Source organism: Caretta caretta, chromosome 6, assembly GCF_965140235.1.
Source record: "Caretta caretta isolate rCarCar2 chromosome 6, rCarCar1.hap1, whole genome shotgun sequence".
Classification (NCBI taxonomy): Eukaryota; Metazoa; Chordata; order Testudines; family Cheloniidae; genus Caretta; species Caretta caretta.
This window is the reverse complement of record NC_134211.1, coordinates 100,818,223-100,845,479: the sequence shown is the minus strand read 5'-3', so window position 1 is coordinate 100,845,479 and position 27,257 is coordinate 100,818,223. Positions and strand designations below refer to the sequence as shown.

The window sequence follows — 27,257 nt, the reverse complement described above, 5'->3', positions numbered from 1 at the left end:
TTCCATTGACCCTCCCAGTTCTTGGGAACCATTTTTCCTTTTTCAATAACTCATATTGGCCCACAGTAATTCTGCAATGAATACAGTCCTGGGTAGGTGGGTGTTTCTGGTGCCATGGCCTGTTACTTCATCAAACTTGCCCTACCAGGAAGCAGACACACTGAGTGTAAATAGAATGATAAGGACTTTGTTCTGATGAGAGTTGTTGGCCTGATAAAAATCACACTATTGGCTTGAGGAGAGAAATCAGCTCAAATGCAGCAATGTCTGTAAACAGGAGCAATTTTAAGAGGGTGTCACGAGGGGGATGGCACCACATTTCCATTGATGTCTCTCCTGTCGCTGTCACTGGGAGGCACAGTGATAAAAGGGGAGCACAGTCAATACCTGGGGGATGTTAGCATTCTTGTTATAATCATGTAATTTGTTTCTATAGGTCTAACAGTGCACAAGCATCCTCAGTCCATACATGCAGCGAGGGTGGCGAGAGAGGGACCAACTGGAGCCCATCAGCTAAGCCCAACATACCACACAGGGATAATGCAATGAGTGTGTTTTGTTCTCACACGAGAGAAAATCAGATGGAATTTTCCTGTTTGTATATCTTGCTTATTTAATCTGTATGGGGCAGGGATGTATCGGATATGTGTTGTTGAGCACAGAGCACATTCGGGGCATTATCCCCATGATTTACACTAACCGCACCCTAGACCTGCATTTTTGGCTTCCATGCTAGGGAAAGAACACAAACTCATCCCCTGTACTTGCCATATTCCCTCCCTTCTAGGCTACCAGGAGGAAATGGAGGTTACTTGCTGTTACTGGAAGTTATTCAAGATGTGTGGTCCCTATCTGTATTCCACGTGCTCAGGGTCAAACTGATTGCCAGATTTGGAGAAGAAGAAGGCAACTAAAATTGTTGCAGGCTGTGCAAATTGCAGACTGTTGTTTCGGAGACTCAAAGGAAGTTTTAAGGAGACTGTGGGACTATCACTTGTTTCCCAGACTTCAAGGAGCTTGCTTGCATGCTCTACAGAGGGTTTGGACACCATTCTACAGAGACTGAGAGGGGTAAAATCTCCCAGAAAAGAACCCCAGAAGAGTGTATGTATGTATGTATGTGTACATAATTATATTTTGCACTGAGACTTGCAAAAGTAATCAGTACTAAAACTTGGGGAAAAACCCGTAAAAGAGTTGTTGACATTGTTCACAGTTACTTCAAGGGTTATAGGTAAACTGTTATGCATTCATAGATAGATATTTAGGTCATACATTTTCCTTTAGAGTTTGTGTCATTCTCCTTCTATCAGAAATTAAATTCTGTATAAGCCCTGAAAAAACTAAACTCTGGTCTGTGCTACAGCAGAAAGGTAAGCTGAAGTACTGAACAGGAAAGATATACAATACCTGATCTTAGTATGTTGCCTTCCCCAAACTTGCTGTACATGCACATTTAAGCAAAGCAAGATATTATTCAATTCAGAAGAAGTCAGTGTTTAAAAGTACATAGACAAATAAAATCCCCAGCACACTTTATATATGAAGGAGTGAAATGGTACTGAAAAGCTGTTAAAGGATGCAGTAGCCCTTGTCACCATCATCTCACATAGGGAATTATTCCAGGGCTGATGCCAGTATGTTTAGCAGCTCTGAAGTTCATGTACTAGCAATTCCTACTAGTATTCATTTATATATAGGGCCCTACCAAATTCACAGCCACGAAAAATGCATCATGGACCATGAAATCTGGTCTCCTTCATGAAATCTGGCCATTGTAGGGGGGGTTGCAGTATTGCCATCCTTACTTCTGCAGTACTGCTGACGGCCGCGCTGCCTTCAGAACTGGGCAGCTGGAGAGCAGCGGCTGTTGGCTAGGAGCCCAACTCTGAAGGCAGCACTACTGCCAGCAGCAGCACAAAAAGCAAGGGTGGCATGATATAGTATTGCCACCCTTACTTCTGTACTGCTGCCTTGAGAGCTGGATGCTGGAGAGTGGCAGCTGCTGGCTGGGCACCCAGCTGTGAAGGCAGCATTGCTGTCAGCAGCAGCGCAGAAGTAAGGGTGCCAATACTGTGACCACCCTTCAAAAACTTGCTACCCCCCACCCACACACAACCCCCTTTTGAATTGGGACTCCCATGGTTACAACACCATGACATTTCAGATTTAAATATTTGAAACCATGAAATTTCATTAAATCCTATGACCATGACATTTACCAAAAGGGACTATGAATTTGGTATGGCCCAGTGCTAAATTTGTGCCAGGGCTTGCCAGGACTGAGCCCGGTAAACCTTGCCAAGTCCGTTATGAAAGTAAATAATTGCTTGAGCCCCGGCACCTAATTGCTTGAGCCCCATCTCCTCTTTCATTACAAATTAAGCACTGGTAGGGCCCTATTTATATACAGTAACCAGATTTCTTCCTGTGGAGAGCCACAAGCTAGTTCTCACATCACCTTGCAGCAGCCAGGTGCAATCGGCCTACTGTTTTCAGTGATGGTCAGCAGTACAAGATAGCATGAAAATGAGTGTAAGGCAACCCCTCAGCTGGACCAGGGCTGCTCACTCAGCTATGACTCACCCCTCCAGCAGAGCCTGCCCTGACTCATCTCTCAGGCATGATGCAACAGCCTATCCAGGGCAGGGGCAGATGACTCCCAGGCATAGGTATTTCACACTCCCCACCAGAGCCACAACTTGGTCTGTGCAACAGCACCATTTGGCTAGGAATCTTCCTGCTGCTTCATGGTGTTACAGATTCCTTATGCTTCCAGCCTTCCCTTGATACTATCCCTGTTCCTGCCCCAGCCTTGTTCTAGCCTGCTCCAGCCCCGGTCCTGACCTGCTCTAGCCCTGCACCCAGCTCCTGACTCCCAGACCCTTGGACTGGCTCCAGCCCAGCTTCGACTTCATCTTGCTTCCAAATTCTGACTACGATCCTGAGTTGACATATCTATGGACTCTGACCCCAGTTCTTACTCATGGTTTGTTCCTGGACCCCAGTTTCAGTGCTGCCCTCGGCCTGGTCCCAACTCTACCTCCAGCTTTAACCCTTGATATCTGTTCTCGGACACTGCTTTAACCACCAGGCCTGACTGTCTAGAACTCAGAGTCTGAAAATGAGACCAGGAATGGGAACTGAATTGATGCCTCCCTTTATCCGGTGCAAACCAGTACCTTAGGCTGGCCCAAAGTAGTCCATTTGGTAAGGTGGAAGGGAACAATTAACAATGTTCAATCAGAATAATCTAACATTGGAATTCTTTGTAACATTTGGAATTACCTTTAAATGTTTACTATTTAACGTCAACGGTGCAATATCTAAATGAATGGAATGGATCATACTAATTTATTAAGACAAATCCTATGTTTCCAGAATTATTAATTCTTCAGTAACTCAAGAAAAAAAATTTTTTTTTACCTGGATCTACTCCAATTAGGCTTTCTAGTTCTCTTATCTTTTGTACAGCTGTTTCTGATGCAATGCTATAATGCAAAGGATTTTGAGAAATGCAGTGGACCTTCGGGATTTCTTTAGAGTTATGAACTGCAGCATCCTCATTCTTCAGGTCAGTAACAAACATGCAGCCAGGAGAATGTGTAAAAGCCAGGGGAGACTCTACAATAGATGGAAAAACTTCAACTCAATATGCTATACCAATAACAAATAAATATTACTGATAAAGCACCAGAACGATAAGAATAATAGAAAAGCTGCATCCTAAAACATATACATGGTCCCTACCCCAAAGAGCCTACAATCTACGACAAGTGACATGTGAAGGGAGCTAATCAAATATATACATATGTAACATTGTACGTTTGTGTGTGTGTGTATGTGTGTGTACACACGCACACACACGCGCACGTGTCTGGAGGAAAGAAAGGTAGGCTTATGGATCAGCTGAATGCATTTTCACTTAAGAAAAAAACTATAAGAAAACGTATTTAGATGATCAGGCTTTTATTTTCAGAAGTGTCCCCACTTTTGTTACCCAACTTGAGCGATCTAGAACCTGATTTTGGAGGCACTGAGAACTTGCAGCTCCCAATGGAGTTAATCTGAAAATCAGGTCTTAGATGTCTCAAGTGGGGCACCCTAAATCATGATAGTTTTGACAATTTAGGTACAAGTGACTTGTCTACAGTCATACAATGAGTCAGTGGTACAGCTGGGATTAAAATATAATCAGTCACGCAGTTCTGTAGAACAAACACTAAACAACATTGCCTTTCTTTAGTATATGTGAATTTGCTATATAGTAAATGTGGGTGAGAGGCAGCCTACCTTCTGTAAGCACTGCTCTAGTCCATGTTACTAAACTCACTTTGCAGAAGCATTAAAAAAATAATGTGTAGTCATTTAGACACAATGTAAAACACTGTCACTTAGAAAAGGAGTACTTGTGGCACCTTAGAGACTAACCAATTTATTTGAGCATGAGCTTTCGTGAGCTACAGCTGTATGAAGTGAGCTGTAGCTCACGAAAGCTCATGCTCAAATAAATTGGTTAGTCTCTAAGGTGCCACAAGTACTCCTTTTCTTTTTGCGAATACAGACTAACACGGCTGTTCCTCTGAAAACTGTCACTTAGGTTTGCAATCATTTCACATCCACTGTGCCCTCACTTTGCATTAAATATAAATGTCTGCATAAGGTGCAGTGCAGAGCTGTGTGGAGAATGGAAATGCTGTTTCACAAAGAATCCTGAAGTTTGTTTTTGTTGTGATTTGGAACAAACTGCCAAATTTTTGAAATTCTCTGTGAAAGAAAATTCAGGAAAAATTTTTTTTTGGATCTGTCAAAATGGATTTTTTTTGAGAAAATCAGAATGTTTTGTTTCAGTTGATTTTATTTTATATTGTAAAATAAGTAGGCTTGGCAAAATTAGATTTTTAAAATAATTTTGACAGGTAATACTGATGTTTATTTTTAAGCATTTTGTTGTTATTATTGAGTTAAATTTTCACAGTAGTGTAAAATTATGGTTTTAAAGTACAGTAAAAGCTGTGTTATCCAGCCCTGTACCAACCAGAAAGCTCTATACACTGCCATTTCTAATCTTATTAGAAAGTCTGCTTTATAGTCCCGGTTGGTGTGAGGCTGGCAGGCTCCCTATGTGGCTCCCCAGAAGCGGCAACATGTTCCTGTTGCTCCTAGGCGGAGGAATGGCCACGAGGGGTTCAGAGTGCGGGGTGTGTGTGTGTGTGTGCAGGGCTCGGGGGGGGATGCGAGGCACAGGCTCTTGGAGGGAGTTTGGGGGTGTGGGGTTGGGGCGAGGACTCGGAGGGAGTTTGGATGTGGGAGGGGATGTGGGGTGCTGGATCCGGGGGGGCGCTCACTGTGGGTGGCTCCTCGCAAGCAGCGACCAGTCCCTGCTGCCCTTAGAAGCTAAACGGTTCTACGCATGCTGCCCCCGCCCCAGCACAGGCTCCACAGCTCCCATTGGCCGGGAACTGCGGCCAATGGAAGCTGCCGGGGTAGTGTGTGTGGATGGGGGCAGTGTGTGCAGAGCCGCTCAGCTGCACCTCAGCCTAGGGGCTGCAAGGACTGGTCGCTGCTTGCAGATTCGGTGCTTCCAGATTTGGCACCCTGCACTTCCCCGTGCACCCCAACCCCCTGCCCCACACTCCTTCCCAGAGCCTGCGCCCTGAGTGCCCCCACTCCCACCCTCTTAGTTAACCAGAATTTTTCACTTACCAGCTGTCATAAACATACAGCTAAGGGTAGCATAAAATCCCTCCTTTACCTGTAAAGAGTTAAGAAGCTCAGATAACTTGGTTGGCACGTGACCAAAAGGACCAATAAGAGGAGAAGATACTTTCAAATCGGTGGGGGAAAGTTTTTGTTTTGTGTTTCTTTGTGTTCTCTCCAGGACAGCGAGGAACCAGGGCAAGAAAAATACATCTCCTAAAGCCATACCTGAACTAAGCATCTAAGATTACAAATTGTAAGTAATAGGAAGGAAATGCATTAGATTATCTTTTGTTTTAGCTTGTGAATTTTCCCTAGGCTAAGAGGGAGCGGTATTCCTGTTTTTTTTTTTGTAACTTTAAAGTTTTGCTGAGCGGGGAATCCTCTGTTTTTTTAATCTGATTACCCTGGAAAATTACCTTCCATCCTGATTTTACAGAGGTGCTTCTTTTACTTTTTCTTTATTATAAAGCTCTGCTTTTAAGAACCTGATTGGTTTTTAGTGTCCTAAAAACCCAAAGGGCTGGTCTGTGCTCACCTTGTTTACTCTCAAGCCTCCCCAGGAAAGGGGGTGAAGAGGTTTGGGGGATATTTTGGGGAAACAGGAACTCCAAGTGGTCCTTTTCCTAAACCTTTGTCTAACTGAGTCAGTGGTGGCAGCGATACCGTTCCAAGGACAAGGAAGAATTTGTGCCTTGGGGAAGTTTTTAACCTAAGCTGGTACAGATAAGCTTAAGTAAAGGAGGGATTTTATAGTACCCTTAGCTGCATGTTTATGACACCAGCAACCCCCATTCTCCCAACATGCCAGATAAAAAAAAAAGCTTTTACTGTATTCTCCCCATATTTTTTTATTCAATTTTAATTTTTACAGTTGCAGGAAATTATGCGGGAGGGTCAGGCAATAATTATTTAAGACAGTATATGTTGAGGTTCACAAAAGTTAAAGTTTTATAACTATCAAAACAAAAATTGCCAGCATCACATGTCAAAATGTACAAAATAAATATCCTTAAAATCAAACTAAAGTTCTCAAGCAGCATTTTTCTTACTCTGTCTATCTGTAAAGTTAAATTATTATTGATGGAAAGATTTTTTTCATCATTTTGTGTGTGTATGGTGAAATCTATGTTTACTGACAGCAATTAAAATCTAATCCTTCCAAGTGTATATATACACAATATAATACAAAATTTGAAAAAAAATGTGAAAGAAAAGCAATTTCTAAATGAAAAATCAAAATGTTTCTTTCCCAAAATGCTGAACTGGAACCTTTCCACATTACCATAACTCTTTTTCTCTAGGTTTTCCTCCTAAACAAAATTTTGGTGAAAACAACATGATTTTGCATTTCATTTTGATTCTGCTGGAAGAAGAGGTTATTCATCATCTTGTACAGTAACTGGAATTCAAGTTGTTTTGTCCCTATGGGTGTTCCATTTGAGGATATGCATGCACTTGTGCACTCTCAATCAGAGATTTTTCTGCTAATATATCCCACAGGTCCGCACCTGTATTGTATGCTGCCTTATGCTCCAGTAAGAGGGCATATGGAGAAAAGCAGACCCATACCTCTCCAGTTACTTCTCAACCTCAGAGCATAGTAAAAGTCTGAAGCAAAAGGGAAAGGAAGGTGGGTAGTGGAGCACCCATACAGACAAAACATCTCAAAGAATTCCAGTTACTATACAAGGTAAGTAACCTCTCCTTTTTCAAGTGTTGTCCATTTGGGTTTCTCATGAGGAGACTACCAAGCAGTACCTTAATGTGGAAGAGGATGCTGAGGAGGTAGATCCACTACAGCGTGCAGAACAGCTTCACCAAATGTGATGTCCACTTTGGTGGCACGGAGTAAGGGATAATGCTGTGAAAAATATGTGAATGGAGGACCAGGTGGCTGCCTTGCAAATGTCTTGAGGCCACTGGAAGTAGATTGAGCCTGCATGAAGTGTGTAGTGATTCTAGGAGGGTGGGTACAATCTACAAGTCTCATAGCATGCCAAAATACATCCTGATACCTACTTACACAGTCGCTTGAGAGGAGATTGAATGACCCCTCATCCTCTCTGCAAAGCAAACTTTGTAAAGACTGTAGGAGCTGTTGATAAGCCCAATGGCAGGACACAGTACTGGTAATGATTGGTGCCCCCCATGAACCTGAAGAAACAACTGTGAACAGGGTCTATGGCTACTTGAAAGTAGGGATCCCGGATATTGAGGGTGACAAACTAGTCCCTGGGATCTAACGATGGAATGGTCATTGCTAGGATGAACATCCTGAAGTGCTGTGTATGAATAAAAACTTTTTAGAGAGCAAAGGTTTAGAATCGATCTCCACCCTCCTTTTTTTCTTTAGGACCAGGAAGTACCTGGACCACAAACCCTTTCTGAAGAAGCCTGGAGGAATGATTTTGATCGTCCTCCGTTGCAGGAGGGATTCTACCTCCTACTTTAGGAGCCTCCTGTGAGAAGGATTCCTGAACAGGGATGGGGGGGGGGGAGCAGAATTGGATGGAGTAGCCCAACAGTTTTCAAACTCTGGGTTGGGACCCCATAATGGGTCACGACCACATTTTAATGGGATCACCAGGGCTGGCTTAAACTTGCTGGGGTCTGGAGCCAAAGCCCGAGTCCCACTGCCCAGGGCTGAAGCCTAATGGCTTCAGCCCTGGGCAGCGGGGCTCAGGTTACAGTCCCCCTGACTGGGGTTGAAGCCCTTGGGTTTCAGCTTCCGTCCCCACACCCGGGGCAGGAGGGCTTGGGCGAGTTCAGTCCCCACTCCTGGTGTAGTGTAGTAATTTTTGTTGTCAGAAGGGGGTCGTGGTGCAATGAAGTTTGAGAAACCCTGGAGTAGCCGGTCAAGATTATTTCCGGTACCAATTTGTCTGAGGTGATATGCTCCTAAAAATGGAGGAAGTGGGCAAGGCGGTCTCCATAGGTTGAAAGAATGGATGAATGCTATAACTAAAGATCCACTGGGGAGAAATCTCGACCAAAGTATCAAAATGGTCATTTGGATGAGGTAGCCATCTGAGAGGTGACAATGGAGGATAGGACTTTCTTGTGCCTAAACCTTTTTTTGGGTGGCTCAATAATTCTTTGAGATGCGTTATAGTACACCGGATGGGAGCATTGTGCTGTCTGAAATTTGCTATATTTTCACTTTGTAGATGGAGTGTAGATACCAAGAAAGTGCAACGTCACCCTAGAGTCTTTGAGTGAATGAAGAGATCTGTTTGTATGTCACTAAAGAGCTTAGGCCCTTTATAAAAGGCAAGCCCATAATATTTTGTACTTCCTTGAGCAAGCCAGAGGACTGTACCCAGGAGGCCTGGCACATGACTAGGGCACAGGGCATAGAATGAGAGGCCATATCCACTGTGTTAAGGGCGGCCTGCAGGAAGGCTATGGCTACTGTATGACCATCTGTAATAAGAGCTAGAAACTGCTCTCTCTTGTTCTGAGGCAAAGACTCAATAAAGTGAGAACATTTACTATAATAGGTAAAGTCATATTTTGCCATCAAAGCTTGGCAGTTGGCAACTCGGAATTGGAGACACTGATAAGTAGCTCTTACACCTTAGAAGGTCAGATGGTTAAGTTCTTTGTCAGATATTGCTGACTTCTTTTGTTCGCGACATTGACGACTAGGGAATTAGGAGTGGGATGAGAAAACAAGTACTCTGAGCCCTTGGCTGGGCCCTAGTACTTTTTATTGACCCTGTACAGGTGAGTGAGATGATGGCCAGAGTCTGCCACACTGTGTGGGCTGGTGAGAGAACAGCCTCATTAATAAGTAAGGCTACCTTGCCCTGGGTGAAGGTGTGCACCAAGGATTGCTTTTGTTCCTGGATTTCCTCCATGGGAATTTGTATAGCCTCTATTATGCATTTCATCAAGTTCTGAAAGTTGTCCATGTAGAATGGCAGAGAAAGCATAGTTGCCTCTTCTGGGGCATACTTCATCTGAACTCTTGCTCCTCTGGTGGCCCCTCTTGAGTAGTGTGAGGAGGCTCCTGAGCTACTGGTGGATGGGAATCCTGCTGGGACCTCTTGTGTAAGGATACCCTGTAGACTTGGTGAGAGAGGTACCTAGAAGCTACCCATGAGCCCAGGGACTATTCCCCCAGATGAAATGTGTCCAGCAGTACAGGAGGCGGTACAAGAGAAGACCACAGTCATTTTGGAGAGATCTAGCTGTTGATGGACGGTACCTGGTAAGATAATTTCTTTTAAGAGTCCTTCCATCTGGAAGAGTCTGATCTTGGTACCAGTGAGTCAATAGCTCAGGGCTGCTTAACTGTAGGCTTCTTGGTACTCAGATTTTCAGTATGCAGTATCTTGGCACGTGGCTTTGAAGAAAGTGTTCTTCAGCAATGCTGGTGCCTTGATACCATGACTAGTGGGAGCCTTGGCAGTATGTGCAGCTGGATGTGAGGTTTTCCTGCTCCCAGATCTAAGTGGAGACTTCTCTTTCCTAGATACTCTATCAGGGGAGTGGGGTCTCTTATGTTTGGTAGCTCTCTGTGCACCTGAAGTCATCTCCTGATTTCTGGAGGTTGTAGCCAATGAAGTCTCTGGAGCACTCTGCACAGCTGAGTCTAATGGTGTGTGTGTGTGTGTGCGTGTGTGTGTATTGGAGCACTCTGCACTGCTGAGTCTAATGTTGTGTGTGTGTACGCGCGTGTGTATTGGAGCACTCTGCACTGCTGAGACTAATGTTGTGTGTGTGTGTCTGCGCGCGCGTGCGTGTGTGTGAAATCTGATCCTGTGGGTCTACGGGAGCACTTCATGGAGAGCAGTTTCAGATAGTCTTTCCTTAGTTTTTGACATCTGCTCTTGAAGCCTGGATGGGACAGGAGCGGCAGCTGGAATGCCTATCACAGAAGGGAGAAAGTCTTGTGTCAGGATTGGAAGGGCTTGAATCCTAGGATCTTGGGCATATCCTGCCAGGAAAGCTGCCAGTCAAGAAGGCCTGAGAGAAAAGGGGGCCTCAAAGAAAGGGGGGACAGATGCGGGAACCCACCTTCAAAGCACATCTGTGCTATAAAATGTAAATTAACAATATCCAAAACTAAAAATTAATTATAAAACAAAAATAAAGAGTAAAAGGGCAGAAGAATAACTGTCAGCCAGATAGCTGATACCACAGAACTCCATCTCAAGCTGCAGGAAGTTAAGAATGAACTGAAGTAGCACGGGGTCCACTCCTGCCGACATATTCTAAGACTGGAGCACAAGGAGGTGTACAGTGCAGGTGTGGCCCTGCAGGTACTACGAGCAGAAAGATCTCCAATCAAGAGTGCATGGGCATGTGCACAACCTCAGGTGGAGCACCCATAGGGAAAATAACTCAAAGATAAACTGTTCCAACAGAATATGGGTCCATCAAGGGTTTTCCAACCAGGTCTACTTCAGGGCAATGAAGATCAGACCCACTAACCACATCCTGCCAGTTAGAAGTCTCTCAGTGTACAGTGAACAACATAAAAATGAAATCAATGTTATTTCAACCATAAAAAGTACATCATATGTAGTACATACTGCAGTTGCTGACTGCTTCCACCCCTGTTACTCCACAGGCCCAAAACACTGGAACATCCCCAGGGTGAGGCTGAACTGGATCTCCATAGTCTGGGCTGGAAAGGTTTTGGATTCCTAACAGGCCTATGATTGACAAACAGTAAAACAACATTAAATTCCAGCAAAGCAGTAATGGTATAAAGCTGAGCTCATCCAGTGACACGGTGTTAAAATTACAGCATGGAAAGCAGCAATGGCAAAGCCAACCTATGACTCAAGTGGCTTGTTAGGTTCCCTTAGCATGCATGTATGTGTCCTCGGTTCCTCTCCTAATATTACACGCCTTAAATTTTTTTTGTACGTTAGTAAAACACAGATGATATTTTATTACATATTATATCTGGCTGTATCTGAGACAAATGAAAACCTGCTGAGCACTCTCTGAATTTCAGAGTTCCTAGGAAACGTTCTTACAATAACTGATCTGTTCACTCAAGAGCTACTTTCATAAGAGTTGTGGTGGGTTATTCCTATTTGCCACTACAGGCATGTTCCTACCTACAGCACATTCTCCAGTGCTCTGTCCAGCCCATTTTCATTAACTAAAGATAAGGGCCTCCGCTACTTCCCTTTGGCAGTTATTCCACAGCTTATTAGATCTCACTTATCAAACCTTTCCTGTTCTTCAGCCTAAATTTTCCTTTGCTTGACTTAATTCAATTATTTCTAGTTATACTGTCCTGGATCATCCTAAACAATTGATCTTTCTCCTTTGTGTTTATGTTCTTCAGACATCTGCAGCTGGTTTTCTTATTTTCCCTCACCTGCCTTAGACTTCATTTGAGTGAGCCATATGTGATTATTTAAAACTCTCCTCAGAGACCAACAAAAATAGCCTCAATCATTTTTGTTGGCTCTTCTCTGAATGCACTCCAATGTATAGTTTGCTTTCTAGCAGTTAAATACCCAGACCTCTATGCATTATTCTAGGTGCAGGGTCACTAGTGCTATATAGACCTCCCTCCATGCTCTGTAATTTGATAAAACCAATAACTTCACTGGCTTTTTTTATTACTACCATCTCATAATAAAAGGTCATTTCTAATATGTTTTCCACTGTTGCCCTTTGATCTTTTGCTTTCCAAACATAATCTTCCTATTGAATAGCTGTGTTCCATTTTTCCCCTACATGAATGAGCTTACATTTTTCTATGTTGAACTTCATTTTGTTTGTTCTTGACTGTATTTCTAAACTCTCCAAGTCAGTTGTATTATTTTCTCTGTCCTCAGAGTTGTTTTTAACACATCTTAGTTCAATATCATTTTGAAATGCAATGTGGTGTTTACTTTCAAATTCATTAATGAAGATGCTAAATAATACCAGACTTACAACTGATCCCCTGTCTCGAAATTGACATCTCCCAACACTGCCATTTATTGTTCCCCTTTCCAATGATGGGACAGTGCACATATTCAAGCCAAACCACATGTATTTTTCAAATAAGATTTAATCAAATACTTTACTGAAATCAATATAGACTACATTACTTCTTTCCCTGTTTCACACATCCATCTCTTTATCCAACACATTTTCTGTGTTCAGTCACATCAAACCTTCACTTTCAGCTAAACTAAATTGTAAACAAATCAGTACCTATGTACCTATAAAAAGGTTTAGGTTTTTAATGTAGCCACTTGAAATTTAGGCTGATGTTTATTGTTCCCTGTACCTTTTGTTAATTTTTTTCCTTGGCTTTATAGTTTCAGTCACTCCTAGAATAAAATGTATGGAATGTACACTGACCAGGGTTACCAATGTGAATTGGTGCTCCATGTGAGTCTTTCAATGGATAAGTAGCTCCCACAACTGCTTCTAACTTGTCTTCAGGAATCGGTCTCATCGTGACCACTAAATTGCAGCAAAAACTAGCAACTCCGCAGCAAGGGATATCTGTCTGACAATATTTTAAAAATAACCAAGGCATTAGCAGGAATTGAAGAACTATCAAGGTTGATTTTCAGTTCTGAAATGACTATGCACCCTTGAATTTATAAGGGGCACATTTTAACATATATTTTTAAAGGATTTTGAGTAATATTCTAACTAGCATCTAATGAAAATAATCCATTTCCTATAACAATCAATAGTGAAGAAACCAGACATTCTGCCCTTTAGCTCTTGTAATTAACTTGTATTACAGTGAATATCTTCTGCACCATTAATTATGTTCTAAGAGCTAAATCCTTAAATTGGCATATGCAGCATGAATTTTGGTAAACCCAGATAAACTGTGGATCCCAGGTATGTAGCCCTAACTGCTAGTTTTCTCTCCTTCTATGGGCGGTTGGGGGGGAGAGCGGGGTAAAAAGCACAAAGAAACAGATCTATTGGCCACAACCCTCCATGCATGCTAAAATGCAGGGAACAAAGGTCCTACAGATCCTTATCGCAGTACAACCCAAAATTGGCAATCCTCCATTTCCATAGCAGAAATATTCAAGTTCCTTTGGGCCAGGGTCTTTCCTGCCATGGAAGAGGAGTCACAGATTGGTCCTAAGAAATTTTAATGTTGAGTCATTTCCACTTAGAAACACAAATCTAGGTTATAAAGACAAAATGCCTTACTTCCAAGTTAATTTGTCATTTGAGAAATAGTAAGCAAACCAAAAAATAATACTGTCTGCACAGGAAATGTTTAATAAAAGGTATTAGATTTCAATTAAAGTATAAAGAGATAATAGTTAAGAATCATTCATAGGTCTAAATTCAAAAGATAAAATAAATGCTATCTTGATAATACCATTACTGAAATAAATAGCGATATTTTCTTAATTCTAGAATGGAATAAACACAATTAGAAAAATTCTTCTTTATAAACAACTGTAGATATTTTCTCCAAGCTGAAGACTAACATAGGCTCTCACTGTGAGAGTGATATTTTCTTCTAATTGAGACCAAGAAAACAGAAACAAACATGTTGAATGATAACCCAAGGTGAAACAAAAATCCATTGCATGGTACAGTCAACCTTTTAACTAAACATCAAAACCACGTGGAGATACTAAAAGTGGTTTATTAGTAGGCAATATTGTGTGTATTGGAGATGGTCTGTGGTACAGGTTTCAGTGTACAAAAACGTGCTGATGTAACCCTATCTGAACCTCGATGTAATTTTACAATTACTGTATTCTTACCTTGTACATGCTTATGTTGCATTTCTGCTCGAAGTTCCTTAGAGGAACACCAACCTTGTGGACTGCCTTTTCAAATGAGAAGCTGCAGCCTAAATAAAAAGTCACCATGTCTTTAAGCTGATCAAAATAATCCTTCAGACTTGTCAAAGTGCCAGTACAAGCTCCATACTCATATATCCTGTACAGCAGGCAATCAGTTCTAATGAAATAAAGGAAAAGCTATATTGTCAAAATTATCACAATTTTTAAAGCAAAATGAATTATTACATGAAGAAATGTTGCCTAAATTGACATTCATGAAGTGTTAAATCTCAGGATTTTTCCTGTTCTGTTCATTTCTTTTTCTTCTTGGTGATAGCGCAACCAACACAAAATAACTGGTTAATCTACCTTGCTGTAACTGTTGACTTTTAATATGGGTTGCACATGTCTGTTCCACTGTGGGTGTGAGTGCACCCTGTGCATAGTTAGAGATTTTTTCCCCCTCAGTGGTACCAGTTGGTGTGGCTTGAGAGCCCTCTCTCGCCATGCACCGATGCGTGCTGGTATAAGAGAGCAGAGCTGCCGCTGACCTGCCATAGTTCCTTTGTACCAAACAAATTCCCATAGAGAGGGGAAGGCAGGAGCGTCATGGAATGGACATGTGGAACACATCTTGAAGAACAACAATTACAGAAAGGAAAGTAACTAGCTTTTATTCTTTGAGTGATTGCACATGTCCATGCCACTGTAGGTGACTCAAAAGCAAACATGCAAGGAGGTGGATTCGGAGTCTACCTGAAGATAACTGGTCCAAAACTGGCATTGTCTTTGGACCAGTGGTTCTCAACCTATTTACCACTGTGGGCCACATATGCAGTTCTCTATGTGTTATGTGGGCCAAATCCACACAACATATATACTACCTCTATGGTCCTAAGGATATCACATGGGCCACAGCTGTGTGCTAATTGGGCCACGGGTTGAGAACAACTGCTCTTGACTGACAAAAATGGCATAATGAGATGCAAAAATGTGGACTGATGACCAAGTGGCTGCTTTACAAATGTCTACAATTGGCACTTGTGCTAAGAAAGCTGCAGAAACTGCCTGCGCACTCGTAGAATGTACTAACACTCTAGTTGGTGGGATTGTATTAACCAGTCGGTAGCAGAAACGAACGCAGAGATCCAGGAGGAGATTCTCTGAGTGGAAACTGGTTGGCCCATAGCTCTGTCTGCAACTGCTACAAACAACTTCATACAGGATCTAAAAGATTTAGTTTGTGCCAGGTAGAAAGCTAAAGCTCTTCTCACATCCAAGAGTGAAGCTTTTCCTCATCCCTATGTGCATTGTGTTTCAGACAGAACATGGGCAAATAGATTGCTAGATTAACATGAAAATTAGAGACTACTTTTGTGAAAAATTTTGGGTGGGGGCAAAGATAAACTTTATCCTTATGGAAAACTGTATGGGTGGCTCTGACATCAGAGTTTTCAACTCACTCACTCTTCTGGCTGAGGTAATTGCCACCAGAAATGCTACCTTCATGGAAAGGTGAAGAAGGGTGAAGGAGGGAGCAAGTTGCAAGGGGCTCAAAGGGTGGTCCCATCAATTTTGCTAGGACTGAGTTCAAAAGATCCCAAGGAGGGATGGGGTCTCATACGTGTGGGTGTAATCTGACCAAGCCCTTTAAAGATCAGGTGAGGATGAGTTTAGAGAAAGGGGATCTGTTATCCACCAAGACATGAAAGGCTGAAATAGATGCCAGACACACCCTTATAAAACTAATTGCAATACTCTGTTTTAAATCTAGAAGATAGTCAAGGACGAGGTTCAGGGGCCCTGCTCTGGAAATACACCTTTCCTATGAGACCAAATGGAGAAGGGCTGCTACTTAGCGAGGTAAAAGCTCCTAGCTGAGGGTTTTCTGCTATTCTGAAGCACTTTCTGAACATCCTTTGAGCAGGACATTTCAAAAGTCATCAGCCATAAAGCATCCCATGCTGTCCCATGGATGTTGGGATGGAGAAGGTGCCTGTGGTCCTGGGAAATGATGTCTGGATCCAACAGGAGAGACAGAGGAGGCTTGACTGACAAGGATAGTAGGATTGAGTACCTGTGTTGAGGAGCTATGCTTGTGCTATGAGGATGAGGTGAGCATGGTTTTGTTTCGCTTTGAATATGACCCTGGGAAGTAAAGGAATCAGAAGGAAAGCATACACAAGGGATTCCTTCCAGGACAGGAGAAAAGCATCTGCCAGTGAGCCTGGGCTGAGCATCCCCAGGATCAGAATGGATTGCATTTTCCGTTGGTTCTTATTGCAGACAGGTCCACTTGGTGGGTCTCCCAGAGTTGGAAGATGAACCTGGCTATGTCTGAACATAGTGATCACTCAAGATGATCGGAGAAGGATCTGCTCAGCTGATTCGCTAACATGTTCTGTTTCCCTGGAAGGTAGGCAGCTCTGAGATAAACTGAGGTGAGACAGAAGTCCATAGGCAATTTGCCTTCTGGCACTGTTGGTCTGACCATGTTCCTCCTTGTCTGTTTATGTAAAGCATGGGCACCAAATTGTCTGTCAGAATTAATTATTTTTTCCCCACTATGTGGGAGAGGAAAGCCAAGCAAGCTAGACATACCACTCTTAACTCCCTAACATTTATATGAGTCTCTAGATCTTGAGATGACCAAAGACCTTGAGTTTGCAGGACCCCATATGAGCTCCTCAGCCCACTGAAGACACATCTGTGACCAGACTGAGGTTTGATAGCAGGGGGAGAAAGGGAATCCTCAGGCAAACTTTCAGAGGGTCCATTTATCACTCCAGAGATGACAGAACTAATGTAGAGACACTAGTCATGCTTGCAGCTTTCTGAGATGTAGTCTGGTGTGTTAAACTACACAGGTACATGCTACCATGTGGCCCAGAAAACTGAGGCAGCTATGTACTGTTACGAGAGGGTATGTTCTCAGTTGCAATACTTGATCTTGTAAAGTTTAGAACCTGGCTTGTGATAGAAAGGCCTTAGCCCTTGTGGAGTCTAAGACTGCCCCAATGAACTCTATTGTCTATACTGAGTTAAGGGCTGATTTGTCTCAATTTAGTAGGAACCCCAGTGCAAAGAATGTGGACAGGACAATGGATATAGTGGGCAGGACTTAAGCCTTGGACCAACCAGTCATCCAGGTACAGGAACACACAGGGATACCAGATTTTCATAGATGAGCTACCACAACTGCCATGCACTTCATGAACACCCAAGGAACAGCCAACAGCTCCAATGTAAGCACCATGAACTGATAATTGCAACCATTCGCCACGAATCTGAGAAGCTTCTGATGGTCATGACATATTGCAACATGGAAGCAAGCGTCCTTTAAGTCAAGGGCAGAGTACCAGTCCCCCTGTTCCAGGGAAGGAATAACTGAAGCTAGGGTAATCATGCAGAATTTTATTTTCTTCAGGAATTTGTTCAACTCTCCTAGATCTAAAATAGGCCTGAGACCCCCATTTGTCCTGGGGGATGTAGTAGTAACAGTAATAGATGTCCTTCCTCCTGAGGTACAACGGGACTTCCTCTGTGGCCTCTGCCTGAAGAAGAGATTAGACTTCCTACTGAAGGGCAATTTTGAGAGTGGTCTCTGAAGAGGGATTGGGAAGGGGCCATGCTTAAGCACTGAAACTAACTATAACTAACAAACTACTCATTTACAACAGTATCTATATGCAGAAAAGAGTGAGAGAAGCACTTGTTACTTCAAGTCTGGATCACGCCGACAACCGTCACTGGAGGTACGAAGAAAATGAGCATGTCAGGGAAGATTGCGCTCTCTTATACCAGCATGCATTGACACTTGGCAACAGAGGTCACTTGAGCCACCCTGCTGGGTACCGCTGAGGGAAAAAAAAAATCTCTGACATCTGTGCATGGGGCATGTGCACGGGGCATGTGCACAACCATAGTGGAATGTGGAATCACTCGAAGAACAGCAAAAGCTTGCTTGTCCTACACAACTACATGTTAAGCCAGAAACCTTGGGCACACATTCAAGCCATCTACACATTTTATTCTTACTAGACAAATGCTCCTGAGACTTATCTCCTTCTCATGAGCATTACAAAATTAGGGAGCCGCTGTTTTTCAGAGTTCTGACTCTTGCTCTGACTGCTTGCTCCAGAAGTCAGTCTCCTAACCACCTCTGAGCAATGTAGAGCAACTATATCAGTGCTGCTATTGGATAAAGCAGAAATGGGGAAAAATAATATTGGCTAACTCTGAGGTCTACTACTGAGAGATCTTTGCAACTAAATATAACTTCATTTTTTGGATCACTGAAACAATTGAAAAGTTGACAACGCGGATTGTAAAGGGGTGTCTGTCAAAAACTAGGATAATGGGTCAAATTCTATGCTATTGCCTCAGTCCATTTTCTTCAGTTGCAAAGGTATAACTGAGAGCAAGTTGGGCTCACTGTGTACAAAGCTATGGATGGTCTGCACTCTGGAAAATGTTATCTTCAAATAACTTCCAGTATCCATATCAGACCTGTGAGACACCTGGAAAGACTTCCACACTTACCGGATATCACAATTGCTGCTCAGAGACGGACATTTCCATTCACCTGGTTTACTTCTGTACAGCAGTGGGAGAGGTCCATCATTTGCATGGCAAAACTTTTCAAAGTCATCAGCAAGGGATTTGTGCAAAATCACAACATTTGCCTGTTTATAGCCTTAAAGCATTAAAGGGAACAATTATCAGCTACTAATTCAATTGTTAATATATGTGACAGTAATATTTCTGTATGGATTTTACCTAGAGAAGAGATTTTTCTCCCTTGAAAAAGAGAATTTTAAAATATAATACAGACTACTATAGTTAAATAAAATTTCAATGTTTTTGGAAAGACTGTTTATAAAATCACTCCTAGATATGCTCTTCACAGTCAATGTTACTGCAATCATTTTAGTAGTGTAAGTATTTGGCATTCACCAGTTTGAGAGGGTGGCTTTTCTCTAATAAGCTATTTTATGGGGAAACCAGAACCCTACAATGACTTCAATTAAATAGTCTGGCAAATTGATATGTTATAGAACAGATTATCTTATTTGATGTAAATATTGGCATGGAAATAAAAAGAGTACAATACTTTGTCCATACAGCACTTTATTTTTCTTGTGTTAATGCAAAACTGCAACTCAAAACCAGTCTAGTAAGTAAAGATCTTTCATTACACAGCCCATTTTTCACAGGCATTTGAAACTTGGCCTTGGAAATGTACTTGGGTTGCAATTTAGCACACAAGGGTTTTCTCCCAGGAGTGAAATTTTGTCTGTTAGGTTAGATTCAAGTCATTTCAGCTATTTCTAAATTATAGGAGGGAAAATAATAGAATTATTACAGATTCAGACAGGTCTGCAATCACCTCAGAACCAGCTTTAATTTAAAGCATTTCATTTTTGCAAGCTACTATTCTGTAATAGGCCTCTGGCATCTTTGAGATTTTTCAAAATGAGAATAAATGAAAAAAGCAGATATTCATCTTTAAGCAGCAACTACTAAAATCTTTTATTTTTTTCATATGTAATACTCATTGACCACAACAGGGATGCAATCAAAGGGGCAGGTCTGGTCTACAGTATAAAATACACAGATTAATAGTCCCTAAAGCCCACATTTTTAAAAGGTATTTACGTGGTGTTGTACTCCAGGGATTGGCAACTTTTGGCATGCGGCCCATCAGGGTAATCCACTGGCAGGCCGCGAGACAGTTTGTTTATGTTGACCATCTGCAGGCAAGGCCCCCTGCAGCTCCCAGTGGCCGCAGTTTGCCGTTCCCGGCCAATGGGAGCTTCAGAAACTGTACTTAGCTGTACTCAGTGCTGCAACACCTAACTGATTTAGGAGCCTGTGAAGGGATTGACTCACCACTAGCAACTAAGTGTAGCCAGCCAGGCATGGTATATCAGTTCTTTCCCCAACAGATACCTTCTGCAGTGGTCTGCCTCTTCCCGTGATGTGGCCCTCTGGCCAGGTCATTTTAAAGTCTCTCCCCACCTTCCAGGATAGTCAACAAACAGAAACAAGGGGAATTAACACAAATGAATCATCCCAAAATTGGATTAAGGCTCTCTTTCTTCAGAGGGCACTTGTCATGCTGTGGCCCTAAACTGAGTTTACAAGTAATAGAAGGGAATGGTTCCATCTCAAGATGAGTCAACATCTAACCCTCCCTTCTTTCATGGAGGGTCCATCAGTTCGTGGTCATCTGGGGAGTTCCTGCCTTCAGTCAGCCGTTTCTCCAGGAGCTGAGGACTGAATCTCTGCTTTCCTTCCTGATCTATCAACTGAGATGTGCTTTTCCCTCTTAAGCTACTTCCTCCAATCCTGACATCGCTCACAGATGCAAGGGGAACAGCCACCCTGAGCTCATATTAGCTCATTAACCCTGTGTTGCCCCATTACTAAGTCTAAATCTCAGTTTTAAAAAGTGACTTAGGCACTTAAGAGCTTAAATCCCATTGACAATCAACTGGCTCCTAGATCAGTCAGGCGTTGCAATGCTGAACACAGCAATGCCTAAATACCGTTCAAAAATCTGGGACTAACTGTGCCATCAGTACAGGTGATCTCTGACTTGAGGGTATACCCTTTTCAAGCCTTTGAGAAATCAGACAACCATCTCGTGGGAGAAGACTGATCAGATGTCCACCTTGGGATGGAAGGCAGAAATGGCCGTTAAGTGGACCTTGACTGACAAGAGGGCTAGGCCTTGTTGTTTCAGGAGCAGCAGGTACTCCAAGATAAGCTGTATAGATGACCGTAAAGGTGGGATCTGTCACTGGGATCACCAGATGGAGAATCGCTTCCATTTTGCAAGGTAGGTGGTTCAGGTGCAGGGCTTCCTACTGCTCAGTAGGACCTCACGGACCTGCTCAGAGCATGCCTGCTTCTCCGGGTTCAACCATGGAGCTTCCAGGCTGTCAGATGGAGACAGACGAGATTTGGATGTAGCAGCTGGCCATCTGGAAGATCAAGTCTGGGTGCAGTGGAAGCTGAATTGGCACCTCCCCTGACATGCTGTGGAGAGTGGTGAACGAGTGCTGTCTGGGTCATGCTGCGTTTATGAGAATGACTCAAGCTCGTGGTGAGAGGAGAAGAACCTGCTGAGGCAATCCGCTAGCCAGTTCTGGGTTCTCTGGTCTTGACCCTCCGGGGATCCTGGTAGTGGCAGGGTGAGAAGGTCCCTAGCCATTGTGAATGCCTTAGGAGTTGACGGCATTGCAAACTGGCTGGTGCATTGTCTACTCTGAGGTTGCTCCTTTGTAGGTGTCCAAGGAGTTTGCTGTAGCACTGGAGTTGTCGACACCTGATGTTCTGGCGCTGGGGGAGACAAACGGTCCAGCGCGGATCTCACTCTCTTCCTGTCTCCCTTTGATTTCAGCACCAGAGACCTGGTCTTGTCTTGGTGCTTGTGGTGTTTCTACAGGAGGGCGATCAGTGCCGAGAGTCCCAGGTCGATGGATGGGCGTTCGGCACAGAAGCTGAGGTGCTTGGTGCTGAGTCCGAGCGTGGCTCCGAAGCTGGTCTTAAGGCTGCCTCCATGAGGAGGACCTTCAGTTGAGCCTCTCGGTCCTTCTTAGTCCAGAGTCTGAAGTCCTGCAGATTTGGCAGCAGTCTTTCCTATGAGCTTCCCCCAGGCACTTGAGACAGCTCGAGTTGGGGGTCACTCAAAGGCATAGTTTTATTGTAGGCAGCGCAGGGATTGAAACCTGGCAACCAAGGCATGCCCTAACATCGGGAAGGCAGATGACCCTGCAAGTTAAGTGTGGAAGCATCGGAGCTATTTAAAACCTAAAACTACTAAAAACTACTCTAACTACTAACCATAACAACTACTTACACTAAAACTGGTATGAAAAAACCACTAGGAGAGAACTGCTTAAGTAATGAAGGATTCCAGCCAACCATCACAGGTGGTAAGAAGTAGGGTGACCAGACAGCAAGTGTGAAAAAATCGGGACGGGGGTGGGGGGTAATAGGCGCCTATAGAAGAAAATGCTCCAAATATCAGGACTGTCCCTATAAAATAGGGACATCTAGTCACTCTAGTAAGAAGGAACTGAAGGGGAACGGGGTCGGAAGGGCCCTTTATACAGGTGCCATGTGCACATGGCACCAGAGGGCGCTAGAGCCAACCCGATGGTTACCGCTGGGGGAAAATTTCTAGCAATTGTGCTTGTGGCATGCACACACCTACATGGGAATGGAAATGTGCCAGCACTCGAAGATGAATAAATAGTGCACTTGGCCCATTAGAGCACTGCAGGTTACTGTCACTCTGGGTCCTCTAGGTGGTACTTCCTGCGGTGCCTATTCTCAACAGTGGTTCCTGGACATGGCACTGCATGCCATCCTAGTGGCACTCTGTGAACTTCAGCTGCCCCAGGCTCTGCAGACCTGGGTTCCAGTCCACGGATCCTTATACAAACTGCAACTGAAATATCTGAGACATGATAGAAGTAACTGTTCTTTACATAAAGGAAAAAATATCAATATTAACTTAACATCCTAGGCCTGACCTAAACTGACAAAAGACAGGAAACCAAGAGACAAGGCTACCCACCCTGCTCTTAAAGGAAAATTGCAAAGCAAAGGTAAGAATTGAGGTATGCACAAATTTATGTACTGAATGCTCCCCCCCAAATCCAATCTCTAGGGAGTTCACAGGACAGAAATAAATTTTATTTCTAAATGTACATACTAACTACAGAAATACATTTATTACTAACCATATTTAATACTAAATGTAAATAAATATATTAAATTTAATACTAAATTTAAACATTTTCCCCCTCTGAAGTCCACTGACATGTCCTGCTTTGCTGAAGATATTGCAGAAAACATACATTTATGCTTTTATTGAGCAGAGACGAAGATGAACACATGAGGTTAAAAACACCAATCAAACCATCTGACATCATGCATCCATAGCTTAGAAATCTACTATAAATTCAGGAAATGAAGGTTACTAGAATTCTTCAAGGAGGATTCTGCATATTAACACCCTTGGGAGGTGACAACTGGTGTAGCATGAACAGTGGAACTTGCTAGTAGTAATGCCTATTATAGTACTCACATGTCCCTCCTATAACTTATCAGTGTTCAAGCACATTTGGAGGCTACAAAAGGGAGGCATGGCATCAGCTGACCCCTCAGTTCCTTCCACTGCTAGTGCAGAGTATAATAGTATTACTTAATTAGGACTACACAGAAGAGGGGAAGGTGAGCAGGGAGTGTGAACATGCAGAGTTCATCTTGAAGAACTTTGGTTACACGTAAGTAACCTTCATTTCTTCTTTGAGTGTCTTCTGCATATGTCCATTCTTGGGACAGTTTGGCAAGCAGTTATTTTAAGAATGGATGGAGGGATACAGAGCGCCAATTAACAAGGACTGAAGAACCGCTCTGCTAAATGGAGCAATAGGTCTGGCTGTCAAATTTAACACACGATGTTCAGTGAAAATGTGAATTGTATCCCAAGTGGAAGCTTTGCAATATTTTAATAAGGGGAACATGGCTAGCACATGTTGCAGATGTAGCAACCACTCTTGTAAAGTGAGTCCTAATACCAGCAGTAGAAAAGTAGGAAGAAATGTTATAAGACTCCATTATACATTATCTAATCCAGTAGTTCTCAAACTTTTGTACTGGTGACTCCTTTCACACAGCAAGCCTCTGAGTGCGACCCCCTCCTTATAAATTGAAAACAGCTTTTATATATTTAACACCATTATAAATGCTGGATGCAAAGCAGGGTTTGGGGTGGAGGCTGACAGCTCGCGACCTCCTCCTTGTAATAACCTCGTGACCCCCTGAGGGGTCCTGACCCCCAGTTTGAGAACTCCTGGTCTAATCCACCTAGACTAGGACTGGGCAGAAATAGCTTGGCCCTTACAGTGATGTAAACAGCTGATGTTTGCTAAAGGCCACAAAATCACACAAGGGAACAGGATGATCAGCTCCTTATGCACTTATCTAGAATGTGTGGAGGGGAAAAGCTACATGATCATAGGGAAATTCAGATTGAATGACAGATGCCAGAGGTCTCATGCTGCCCATAATAAAACATCCTTGGAATGTCTAAATATTATAGATGACAATTTCCTAACTCTAAACATTTTCCACCCAACATGGGGAAATTCTATATTAGACCTCATTTTGACATAAAGAGGAACTGACCACAGACCTAAAAATTAATGCTAGCTTAGGTTCAAGTGATCATGACTTGATCACATTTATAATGTGCAAACAGAATAAAGTCCATACCAGTAATTAATATACACTTGGTGTTTAAAAGGGCCAATTCCACTGACATTATAGGGAGCGCCGTTTAAGTGAGTTAATATGGATTTGGGAGCCTACCTTTAGAGACCCAGAATTTTCAAAAGAACCCAAGTGAAATAGATACAAACATCCTGTCTTTTGCATCTGTTTCACTTATGTGCTTTTGAAAAATCCTGGCCATTTATTATTATCTAGGAATGGGATTTATGTGTCCACCTACAGCTCTTGTGTTCACTTACCCTCAGCCATTCCAGAAGTATTACTTATATTGAGTATGTTGAATCTAATTAGTCTTCTGACTGTAAGGGGAAGAAGAGATTTCAAGCTTCCTGTAAAAACCATCTCTTCATCCTTGAACAGAAAAAAGTGACAATTACTGGATTATAAACTTAAAAACACAGCACATGCATTTTACTATTGCTTTAAAATCAAATGTGTCAGTTTCAAGGTTTGTGTTTCCTCTTAATATTCTGCGATGTCTCCTCTCTATTTGCAATTCTCAGTCTCAAAACAAAATGCAAACCACAAACTCAAAGGGTTGTTTCACAGATCGCAACTAAGCAGAGGCTGAATCTCCTAATGAATTAGCTACTGAGGTTCAGTTTATCAGTCTGGCTGCAATGTCAAATCTAGTTAGTTACAGTTAGGCAACATATAGACTTTATTCATTTTGGTAAGTGTTTAACTTCTTAAGTTTTTGGTTCCCAAAACCTTTCTGAGACTCTCAAATGCACAACTAGATTAGTCCATCAGATTTTGATTTGTAGAACTGATTTACTAACTGAAAATATCTCTGTAGATAGATTAGAAATTTAGCTCTTTGATAATCAGAGAATATATTTTCTGAATGTAATTGTAACCTTAATATTTCCTGTTTATATAGTATGATGGATACTCTTGGGTCAATTTTTCTGTTGGGGAAATTTAGGCACAAAGATGTTTAAGTGACTCATCCAAGGTCATGCAATGAGAGTTTGTCTAGACTGAGAAATATGGTTGAAGTCATACACGTTACCTAACCCTGACCTATCCTTGACCTTTTGTAGATGCAGGTTAACACCTTTTGTCTTGATTTTGTTAATCACAGTCCACCCTAAGTTCCCCACTCAACCTCAATCTGCTAAGCAGACATAAAAGTTGTTAACTTGAATCTACATTAGGAAAACATTCAAGTATAGGTCAGGATAAGGTAACATGTTAGCTAGCCTGACTTAACTTTGGACATTTGTCCTAGTCCAGACAAACCCTTAGGGCAGAGGTGTAAAAACTATGGCCCGCGGGCCACATCCAGCCTGCGGGACCCTCCTGCCCATCCCCTGAGCTCCTGGCCTGGGAGGCTCGCCCCCGTCCCGTCCCCTGCTGTTCTCCCCTCCCCCACAGCCTCACCTCGCCGCCCTGAGCATTGTGCTGGCAGTGCGGTGAGCCTGGCCTGACCTGATGCTCTGTGCTGCATTGTGCGTGGATGGCTCCAGCTGGGCAGCGCGGCTGTAGCGCCGCCAGCCACCGGTGCTCCAGGCGGCATGGGGGTTGAATAGAGGGCAGGGGAGTTTGGGGGCGGGGGTGTGGATAGGGGTCAGGGCGGTCAGAGGGTGGGAAATAGGGGGGTTGAATGGGGGCAGGGGTCCCCGGGGGGGGCAGTCAGGAAGGAGGGGGTTGGATGGGGCGGCGGGGGGCAGTCAGGGGCAGGGTTTCCGGAGGCGGTCAGGGAGAAGGGGTGGTTGGATTGGGCAGGGGTCCCAGGGAGGAAGTCAGGAAGGAGAGGAGGGGTTGTCTGGGGCAGGCAGGGGCGAGGATTCCGGGGGCGTCGGATAGGGGGCGGGCCCCGGGCCACACCTGGCTGTTGGGGTGGCACAGCCTCCCCTAACGGGTCCTCCATACAATTTTGGAAACCCGATGTGGCTCTCAGACCAAAAAGTTTGCCCGCCTCTGCCTTAGGGTATGTTTACACTGCAGCTGGGAGCGAAACTTCCAGTCTGTGTAAACAGACTCATACTAGCAGGGATCAAGCTACCACGCTAAAAATAGCAGTGTGGATGTTGCTGCACTGGCAGAGGCATAGACTAACCACACAAGGATGGACCCCCAGGGTGTTGGGTGGGTCCAAGCTTGGGTGGCTAGCCCATGCCTCTGCCAGTGCAGCAACGGCCACATTGCTATTTTTAGCATGCTAGCTTGAGCCCTGCTAGTGAGAGTCTGTGTACACAGGCTTGAAGGCTCACTCCCAGCTGCAATGTAGATGTACCCAAAGAGAAAGGAAACCAGAAGCCAAGTCTCCTGGTTCCCAGCCCTTCTGTTCTAACAACTAACCTATGCCACCTCCAGACTATGCTCAACTCCTTGTTAGTAAGAAAACACCCTCCAAGTAATCAAATTACCTTACCATTGAAGTTATTTTTAATTCTGGAGATGCCATTATTGTTGAAGCAATTCCTAAAGAAGCAATAGTGGTTTTAAACATAGAAAATTCAGTGATGTTCTTTTAAAAGTTCATGAGTTAATGTACAACAT

General features: G+C 43.3%; 1 protein-coding gene across 4 annotated transcripts in view; it reads right to left on the bottom strand.

Moving 5' to 3' along the window:
• The window catches only part of DGLUCY (D-glutamate cyclase), a 111,788-nt gene that overhangs the window by 60,993 nt on the left and 23,538 nt on the right, over positions 1–27,257 (bottom strand). For 3 of the 4 annotated variants that reach the window (XM_048852706.2, XM_048852709.2, XM_048852710.2), the window contains exons 1-7: positions 27,130–27,211; positions 24,989–25,100; positions 18,981–19,134; positions 14,418–14,616; positions 13,027–13,177; positions 11,244–11,366; positions 3,427–3,624 (exon numbers count right to left, since the gene is read on the bottom strand). In XM_048852706.2, coding sequence (XP_048708663.2) covers positions 3,427–3,624; positions 11,244–11,366; positions 13,027–13,177; positions 14,418–14,616; positions 18,981–19,134; positions 24,989–25,100; positions 27,130–27,207 — 1,015 coding nt within the window. In that variant the 5' untranslated portion in view covers positions 27,208–27,211. Of the gene's footprint in view, positions 1–3,426; positions 3,625–11,243; positions 11,367–13,026; positions 13,178–14,417; positions 14,617–18,980; positions 19,135–24,988; positions 25,101–27,129; positions 27,212–27,257 lie in introns of those variants that run through there. The other variant, XM_048852707.2, reaches the window with a different exon arrangement.